The 9,968-nt window shown below is 51.2% G+C and overlaps 1 protein-coding gene across 1 annotated transcript; it reads left to right on the top strand.

Moving 5' to 3' along the window:
- The first annotated feature begins 997 nt into the window (after positions 1–997).
- LOC135892253 (phospholipase A2 inhibitor gamma subunit B-like) lies at positions 998–9,760 on the top strand. The gene is made up of 6 exons (XM_065419955.1): positions 998–1,046; positions 1,548–1,664; positions 6,091–6,243; positions 6,641–6,781; positions 8,440–8,449; positions 9,718–9,760. The coding sequence occupies exons 1-6, from the start codon at positions 998–1,000 to the stop codon at positions 9,758–9,760; spliced, it is 513 nt and encodes a 170-aa protein (XP_065276027.1).
- Positions 9,761–9,968: the final 208 nt, after the last annotated feature.

The raw sequence follows: 9,968 nt of genomic DNA, 5'->3' as shown, positions 1-9,968 counted from the left end.
CAAAACCCCACCTCTGTAGGAGGGAGAGGTCAGTACAATTCCCCCCCTCCACCCCGGGAACCTGGGGTGATGGTGCAGGCCTCTGGCCCTGATCACCGAGGAGGTGGCACAGAAAGAAACTTGGCTTCAGCAGAGGGTCGAAGGTTCATCCTTGCCGGGGCCTGGGATCCCTCAGCTGTTAAAAGTGGTGTCTGGCTGACAGTCACCTTGTAGGGAGCGGGGGGTTGTGTATCGAGGTCGGTTTGGGTTGCAAGCTGTCACTTTAAGAGTGGGTGGGTCAGGGGAGTGCAGTTGGCTGATCTACAGGGACCAGAGGCAGTCTGGACAGAACCAGCCTAGAGCAGATCCCTGTGAAGACACAGGAAGGATTCGGGTGCAGGGCTGTTAGCTGGGGTCCTTCAGAACATCGGCCTTGACATACTCTTGGGAAATGACTGTGTCTCTTTAAGACAGGATCCAGACCCTGCATCAGTAACAGTCAAAGATCTGAACCCAGAGAGCCGGAAGACAGAGAATACAGGAGCCAGTGAGCATATGAATGTGCTGGCTTGCAGGTAGGAGGGGATATTCCCCCTTCCCCCGCAGCTAGTAGCGTAAAGGAAAATCTGCTAAGATCAAGTTATCTCTCTGTCTGTAACTAGATTTCTGCCTATGAGAGCAGCCTGCTTTGTCTCCCTCTGTTTAGGGACCAGCCAATTTTGTCTCTGCTTTTTGGATCTTATGTGTTATCGTTCTGAAGTCGGAGAAGTAAAATTGTGTTACACTGTCACCTTCCAGCAGGAATATTGGATATTTGTATCACATTCTCCGTGTGGGTGCCAGGAACATACCAGCCACAAAGGGGTCAGAGTTGTGGCTACCCCAGAACTGTGGCAAATGGCTCTGAGGTTACACTCACCCTGTCCGATCTCATTTCAGCCCGTCTGTGATAGATCCCCCAACTGGAGAGTTGGCTGAATCAGAGACCACAGAACTGATCTACTGCTTCCCCATCACTATGAAGTCGTCTCTTGTCATCTGTGTCCTCACTGCTCTCCTGGGAATCGGTGAGTGGGGCTCTGTTTCTATGGGGTCTGATGTTCTGACTTCTCCGATGTCACAAAAGCCCAGTGCAGCCTGTTGCATGAAATGGTTTATTAAAGTAACTACAAAGCAGCAGCAGAATAACAGGGGCCAGGTCTGACTGGAAACAGCCCCTGAGGAGATGCCTGGAAGTCCCAAGTTCCCGTGGCGATGAGTGAACCAATCCTGGAACTGGGAGGTAATGGTTGGAGTTGGAATCCCTGAAAACGTGCCCTGACTGGTTACATTCCCCAGCTGGCCAATGAACAAGGAGATTTTGGAAAGAGGATCTTCCACTGCGAGTTTGCCTGGAAGGAACCAGATTTGAATCTGAGTAACGAGAGTGCAAGAGGCTAGGAACTGGATTTCTGTCTGTTCCCCAGCTGGGGTCAGTGGGGCCAGATCTCCACCTGGTGTGGATCAAACCCAGGGGAAGGCGAGGGAGGGACAAATCCAAGGGGCTCATATTCTCTCTCCTTCTCTAGGGTCCTGTCTGGAGTGTGAGGTTTGTGAAGGACCAGGAACCAGCTGCTCGGGCACAGTACAGACCTGCGCCGCTGGGTATGACTTTTGTGGCATCATTATGACAGAAACCACAATTGGTAGGTGAGCTGGACCCTCACCAACCTGGGTGAGGGAACAGTCTGGGGAGCCAGGACACATGGGTCCTATTCTAGTCCCAGCTCCGGGAAGGATGTGGGGTGTGTGGGTCTGAGCAGCGGTTAAGGAGCCAGGACATCTGGGTTCTATGCCAGAGCCTGTGGCTAGCTCCACAATGGGGACTTAGGCTCAGCATTGCGATGCTGAACTCCCAGTGGTCTCCAGGGTCAGGGGCTCAGGCTCCCACCATGGCACATGGGGAGAGGGAGGTGCCCGAGGATGGGATCGACAAGGCAGGCACCCGCCTAAGCCAGCCAATAGGAAATGCTGAGGAGAGGGGTGTGGCCTAACCCTCCTCCCCCAGGATTTCAACATCTAAGTCTGGGCTGCACAGAGGTCTGGTTGGGATCCACAGCTGGGAACCCCTCACCGGGAGTCCAGTGTCTAAACCTCATCAGTGCTTCTTTGCAAAAGACAGCCGAGGAGAAGGGGCTGTCCTGAGACCTCAGCAGCTGGGGGCTCAGCTGGGACATGATAAAACCAGCTTCAAATCTCCCCCACTTCCACTGGTCTATGGAGCGGGTATCTCTGAAGCACTCTTTTTGCAGCCATTCCATTCAGCTTCAATATTTCAGCTTGGCAGAATTTGATTTTTACCTTGTCATCATTTTGACAATGTTGATTTTTAAGCATTTTTTAATCCATTGAATGTTCACAGTTGCAGGAAATGGTGGCCGGTGGGCGGGGCGGGTTCAGACAATAATTATTTAATGGCAATAGATGATGCAATTCAAAAAGGCAAAGCTTTCTAACCTTTAAACCACAAACTCTCAACATCTCACATCAAATTATACCAAGGAAACAGCCTTCAATCAAACTCTGATACGTTCTCAAGCAGCATTTCTGCTACTTGGCCAATCTGTACATTTCAGTCATCATCGATGGGAATATTGGGTCGGTTTGTGGGTGTTTGGTGAAATCAACGTTCACCGACATGTACTGAGAAAAACCAGGTGGGAAGGGAGGCCCCCTAGATGATCAAAGAATCATAGGACTGGAAGGGATCTCGAGAGGTCATCAAATCCAGTCCCCTGCACTCATGGCAGGACCAGTATCATCTAGACCATCCCTGACAGGTGTTAGTCCAACCTGCTCTTAAAAATCCTCAATGATGGAGATTCCACAACCTCCCTAGGCAATTTATTCCAGTGCTTAGCCACCCTGACAGTTAGGAAGTTTTTCCTAATGTCCAACCTAAACCGCCCTTGCTGCAATTTAAGCCCAATGCTTCTTCTCCTGTCCTCAGAGGTGAAGGACAGTATTTTTTCTCCATCCTCCTTGTGATAACCCTTTGGGTACTTGAAAACTGTTATCATGTCCCCTCTCAGTCTTCTCTTTTCCAAACCAAACAAACCCAATTCTTTCAGCCTTCCTTCATAGGTCATGTTTTCTAGACCTTTGATCATTTTTGTTGCTCTTCTCTGGACCTTCTCCAATTTGTTCTCATCTCTCCTGAAATGTGGCGCCCAGAACTGGACACAACACTCCAGTTGAGGCCTAAGCAGCGTGGAGTAGAGCGGAATAATTACTTCTCATGTCTTGCTTTCAACACTCCTGTTAATACATCCCAGAATGATGTTCGCTTTTTTTTTTTTTTTTGCAACAGCGTTACACTGTTGACTCATATTTAGCTTGTGGTCCACTATGACCCCTAGATTCCTTTCTGTAGTACTCCTTCCTAGGCAGTCATTTCCCATTTTGTATGTGTGCAATTGATTGTTCCTTCCTAAGTGGAGTACTTTGCATTTATCCTTATTGAATTTCATCCTATTTACCTCAGACCATTTCTCCAGTTTGTCCAGATCATTTTGAATTTTAATCCTATCCTCCAAAGCACTTGCAACCCTCCCAGCTTGGTATCATCCACAAACTTAATAAGTGTACTCTCTATGCCATACTCTAAATCACTGCTGAAGATATTGAACAGAACCGGACCCAGAACTGATCCCTGCGGGACCCCACTCATTATGCCCTTCCAGCATGACTGTGAACCATTGATAACGACTCTCTGGGAATGGTTATCCAACCAGTTATGCACCCACCTTATAATAGCTCCATCTAGGTTGTATTTCCCTAGTTTGTTTATGAGAAGGTCATTCGAGACTGTATCAAAAGCCTTACTAAAGTCAAGATATACCACATCTACCGCTTCCCCCTATCCACAAGGCTTGTTATCCTGTCAAAGAAAGCTATCAGGTCGGTTTGACATGGTTTGTTCTTGACAAATCCATGCTGACTGTTACTTATCACCTTATTAGCTTCTAGATGTTTGCAAATTGATTCCTTAATTATTTGCTCCATTATCTTACCTGGTACAGAAGTTAAGCTGACTGGTGTGTAATTGCCTGGATTGCCCTTATTTCCCTTTTTATAGATAAGCACTATATGTGCTCTTTTCCAGTCTTCTGGAATCTCCCCTGTTTTCCATGACTTTTCAAAGATAATAGCTAATGTCTCAGATATCTCCTCAGTCAGTTCCTTGAGTATTCTAGGATGCATTTCCTCGGGCCCTAGTGACTTGAAGACATCTAACTTGTCCAAGTAATTTTTAACTTGTTCTTTCCCTATTTCAGCATCTGAACCTACCACATTTTCACTGGCATTCCCTATATTAGGCATCCAAATGCCACCAACCTTCTTGGTGAAAACCGAAACAAAGAAGTCATTAAGCACCTCTGCCATTTCCACATTTTCTGTTATTGTTTTTCCCTTTTCATTCAAAGCTATATAAGGTGGGATTTCACACTCCACCTTATATAGCTTTAATATATGTCAGGAACCCTTTGTTTCAAATTCCATTCCCAGCCCAGTTTGCTGAAAAATACAGGTACCCAAAATAGAGTTCAGTGTCATGTGATCTGGTCACATGCCCTTGCTGAGTCATGGCAGCCATTATTTACAGGCTTGCTGAAACCTTAACAGGAAGGCTAAGCTCTTACATAGTTCATTGTCTTTGCTGATGGGCCATCAGCACTGTCGAGCTTCTCCATTGTTGTATTTGAAAGGCTAGCTGTGGGTGTTACACAGAGTAAGCACATATGAAATACAGGTACATAATCAATATTCATAACTTCAGATACAAAACGACACATGCCCAAAAAATAATCACATTCAGCAAATCCTGACTTTTCCAATGACTCCTAATATGACTCATCTTGTACAAATTGCATCATAATTATGTCATAATCATGCCCCCATGATGAATAGGGGGTGTCGTGTCACAACCCCAACAAAGAATTCTAATAGATTGGTGAGGCGTGATTTTCCTTTACAAAAGCCATGTTGACTCTTCCCCAACATATTGTACTCATCTATTTTTCAGATAATTCTGTTCTTTACTATAGCTTCATCCAATTTTCCTGGTACTGAATTCAGACTTACCGGCTTGTATTGCCAGGATTGCCTCTGGAGCAAGGGCACCAGAGCCCTCCCAAAAGTGGGATGCCCTGGGGCCCCTGCCTCCTGAGGCCCTGCCTCCTGAGGCCCTGCCCCCCGAGGTCCTACCCCAACCCCTCCCCCGCAAGGACCCACCCGCCTTTTCCCCTAGAGGCCCTGCTTCCAGACAAGCCAGAAGCTGGAGCAGAGCTGGGGAGCCTTCCACCCCCACCCAGAGTGAGGTAGGGCTGAGAGCAGCCCCCAGCCCATGTCCTCATTCCCCGGGCCCCACACCAAGGCAGAGGGAGGCTCCCCACAGCTGCCTCTATGACCCTTACCATGCCAGGCGGTGGCTTTGAGGCTTCCCCCTGGCCAGAATCAGGTTGGAGAGACCCACATGGTCAGATGTGGGGAGCCGGCGCAGAGTCATGGACCCTCCATCTCCACCTGCCCTGGGCCGCGTGGGGAGACTGGGAGGCAGGGTGACAGGCCAGGAACTCCTCTTGGGGTCCCTGCACTATAGGCAGGTGGAGGGTCCGCACTGCTCCTCAAACTGCCTGGGCTCCCTGGCTGGGCTCCACCAGGGTGCTGGCCTGGTCGGAGGGTGGGGCCTCGGGGGCAAGAGGAGGGGAAGGAGGCAAGATCCACCCTAGTGAAAAGTGTATGTGCCACGTCCCTCCACTTTCAAAATTGGGAGGGCACTGACCCCCTCTAGTTCCGGCACTACCGTTCTAGAGCCTCTTTTAAAAATCACCATTACATTAGCTACACTCTGCCATTTGGTCCAGAGGCTGGTTTAAGCAATTGGTTACATACCACAGTGAGTAGCTCTGCAATTTTATATTTGAGTTCCTTCAGAATTTCCTTCTCCTTTTCAATGCCTTAGTTTCCCCATGGGTAGAGGTAGGATAATGGCACAGGGCCGTCACTGTGCAGAGGGCATTGATGGGGTGGGAGTGGAAGGGGAATAAATCTACATCTTCTCCTATGCAACGGGAATGACGCAACAGGTCATTGCCAAGAGCTGTATGACATCAGGAAGTTGTAAAGTTGGACCCCTCACTATGAATTTTGGGAATGGAGTGACAATGAAGCAGGGCATCGCCTGCTGTGTGGGAGACGCCTGCAGAACCACCACCGTTACAGGTACCTATCCCCAGCTCTGCCTCTCCTCCCCCATCCCCTGCACCTCCTCTTGCCTGGAACCTGCCCCAGTATAATTTCCTGAGACTGGTCCTCCCGCCCTGCAGGGGGTGCCCCATGGAATAATGCTGAGCCCCTGGCTGGCTGGGTGGAGTTTAGTGGGTGGGGCTCTAGCCTCCCACCAGGTGTGAACCCAGCTGACCCCACCCAGGGCGAGGTCCAGGGCTCCCTGCTGCAAACCTCTCCCCTGCCCCTGCTGCCCCCAGCGTCCCCAGAGCTATAGCTCCCCCTGCAGGGGGCACCCAGGGCTGAGCTGTGCAGCCCCCAGCTGCTCTCCCTGCCCCGCCGCCGCCTGGGGCTCGTCCCCCGAGCTGACTGCGTTTGCTCCGCTTCTTCCCAGTGCCCCCGGCCGACACCAAACCCAACGGCCGGCACTGCCCAGCCTGCGTCGCTTTGCTCTCTGCTCAATGCAATGAAGAGACCATACAGTGCACTGGAGCGGAGACCCGCTGCGTCGAGTTTGCTGCGACTGTAACAACGGGTAACTTCCCTTCATTTATTTGTGGGTTATTTTTCCTTTGTTGTTCACAGTTCAAGGAAACTGCACCTGTGTTCCCCTGCCAGGGTTCCTCAGGGCTCCCACGCTGGGCTCCTGGCTCCTCCGCACTCACTTCCCTTGGGGGGACACCTGTGTCTTTAACCCTGCTGACCAGGGGTGTAGCGAGGCGAGACTCCCTGCCGTGGTGCCTCCTGCTGGTTACACCTGGGAATTAGCTCAGTTCCAGCTCTGGGGCACCCTCCACTGGCCGGTGTCTCTCCTGCCGTCGCCTGCTTCTTCCAAATCTCCACCATGCTTCACTTCAGGCCCCACGTCCCTTCCTGTCCATGGTGTCCCTTCTCTTGGGTACTTCCCCGCAGCATTGCCCCACACTCAGGGGTCCGCCCCTCTCTGGGGAACCCCAATTCCCTACGCCCACCTCACCTCAGTGACCCACTGCCAGTCTTCATCTAGCCCCTTCCCTCAGGGGCAAACCAGTCTGAAATGGCCACTCATCATCAGTCAGGGGGCTGGACCAGCTGCCTTTTCCTACCCCTGGCTGCCCCTCTGCAACCCTAGTACCTCCTTGAGACCTTGGAGGCAAGGCCTCAGCCTGGGAGTCTGCCAGGCTGGAGCTCCCTAGCTCCTCCTGCCCTTCCCCAGCACTGCTCTGTCCCAGGTACCCCTTCTGCTAGCAGACAGCCAGTCCTTCCTCTCTAAGGCTGGAGAGAGACTGACTGCCTTCTGGCCCTGCAGCCTTTTATAGGGCCCAACCTGGCCCTGATTGGCTGTCTCCAGGCCCTCTCCAATTGGCTCCCAGCCGCAGCCCTCCCTAAGGGCTGCTTTTAACCCCTTCTTTCCCGGAGCGGGGTGACCGCCCCACTACAGGGGAGTTCTTTAAGGCTACACAGTCCCCTGCCAACACTGTGATAGCCCCAGCAAGCCAGACTGCCTAACGGGCCAGCGTGTGCGCTGCACATTCTCTGCAGGGGGGTTGAACAGTGTCATGTCCCACAGCTGTGAGCTACCCCACAGCGCATCCTAAGCAAGCACCTTCATGCTGAAGGAGAGAGCATTGCAGAGAAACCAATGATTGAAAACAATGAAAGGACCTGTAAGCTGGAAACTTTCCCTGAGGTCACCCCACCTCCAGCCTCAGGCTCTGCTAGGGTCAATCCCAACGATTGGGGTTTCATTGTTGTTACAAGTTAATAACAGTCTCAGAGCTCTGATGACTAGCTCAGTCGTTCCTTCCTACAACTTGGACCTTTCGTCTTGGCCTCATGTCCCAGGGGATCAGCAGACAAAGGTGCCCCCTTCCCAGTGTAGCTTTGCAGAGCTGTTTCTGGAGTAACCAGGGCTGGGGAATGTGCATTAACCTCACCCTAGAGATTCCCCGGGGAAAACCACTTACCACTTCTTGTTCCCAGAGTCCATTCCTGGCTGGCACATGGTTCAGTTCAGGCCTTTGGACCCCAGGTTTCAAATCTGTCCCAAACTCCTACCCTAGGACAGGATGCTGCGGGGTCTGCTGGGTAAAGATATCAGCTGGACATCAGGACACCTGGGTCCTATTTCCAGTGCCATCTCCTGTGTGATGTTGGTCCAGTTGCTTCCCCTTTCTTTGTCTCTGCTTCCATGCCCACCTTTTGCCCACTTAGAGTTTAATCTGTAAGCTCTTTGTGGTAGGGCATGTCTGAGTATTGGGATCATAGAATCACAGAATATCCGGGTTGGAAGGGACCTCAGGAGGTATCTAGTTCAACCCCCTGCTCAAAGCAGGACCAATCCCCAACTAAATCATCCCAGCCAGGGCTTTGTCAAGCCTGACCTTAAAAACCTCCAAGGAAGGAGATTCCACCACCTCCCTAGGTAACGCATTCCAGTGCTTCACCACCCTCCTAGTGAAAAAGTTTTTCCTAATATCCAACCTAAATCTCCCCCACTGCAACTTGAGACCATTACTCCTTGTTCTGTCATCAGGTACCACTGAGAACAGCCGAGCTCCATCCTCTTTGGAACCCCCCTTCAGGTAGTTGAAAGCAGCTATCAAATCCCCCCTCACTCTTCTCTTCTGCAGACTAAATAATCCCAGTTCCCTCAGCCTCTCCTCATAAGTCATGTGCTCCAGACCCCTAATCATTTTTGTTGCCCTCCGCTGGTCTCTTTCCAATTTTTCCACATCCTTCTTGTAGTGTGGGGCCCAAAACTGGACACAGTACTACAGATGAGGCCTCACCATGATCACGTCCCTCAATCTCCTGGCAATGCCCCTACTTATACAGCCCAAAATGCCGTTAGCCTTCTTGGCAACAAGAGCACACTGTTGACTCATATCCAGCTTCTCGTCTACTGTAACCCCCAGGTCCTTTTCTGCAAAACTGTTGCCTAGCCATTCTGTTCCCATTCTGTAGTAGTGCATCCCCTGGGGCCAGGTGCAGCACAGACCCAGACAGAAATGGGAGACCCTTGTTGTGCCAGGCACTGAACAAGTTCATAGTGGCAGTTCTTGCGTCAAAGAGCTTGCAATCCAAACAGGCAGAAGAAGCATTTTACCCATTTCAGAGATGGTGAAACTGAGGCACAGAGACACAAGGAGACGTGCCTAAGGTCACACAGGAAGACTGTGGCAGAGCTGGGAACTGAACCTAGATTGCAGAGTCCCATCATGGTGCCACAAAAACCTCTTAGAGATCCCACTGCTAACACCAACAGTGAGCTGCTGCTTTGCTAAGTGAATGTTGTGGCTAATAGGCCTGCTCCACTCCAGGGCCAGACAGGCTGTGGAGAGCGGAGGAGATGGGGAGATGGACGCTGTGAGAGACCTGGAATGAGCTCTGAGGAGCAGAGGAGAGGCAGGAGAGGCTACTGTGTCCCAAACCTGTCAAGGAGTGGATTTGCTCCCTGACACTCATCACCTGCTTTTCTTTCCCACACAGATGGAATAGCCACATCGATGACCATGAAGGGCTGCGCTACTGAGGCTGTCTGTGCACATATAACAGACGCTTCGGGGTCCTTTGCAGGGCTCAGTACGGATCTAACTCTCAAATGCAAAGCACCTGGCACAGCACGGGGCCCAGCTGGGCTCCTCATCCCAGCCCTCGCTGCGCCCCTTCTAATGCAGTTCCTCTCCTGATCCCCCACCCATGCAATGGCCATACCACACTCAATAACACCCTTTCTGCTT

This window comes from Emys orbicularis, chromosome 20, assembly GCF_028017835.1.
Source record: "Emys orbicularis isolate rEmyOrb1 chromosome 20, rEmyOrb1.hap1, whole genome shotgun sequence".
In the NCBI taxonomy this organism is placed as follows: Eukaryota; Metazoa; Chordata; order Testudines; family Emydidae; genus Emys; species Emys orbicularis.
This window is presented reverse-complemented; position numbering and strand designations above follow the sequence as displayed.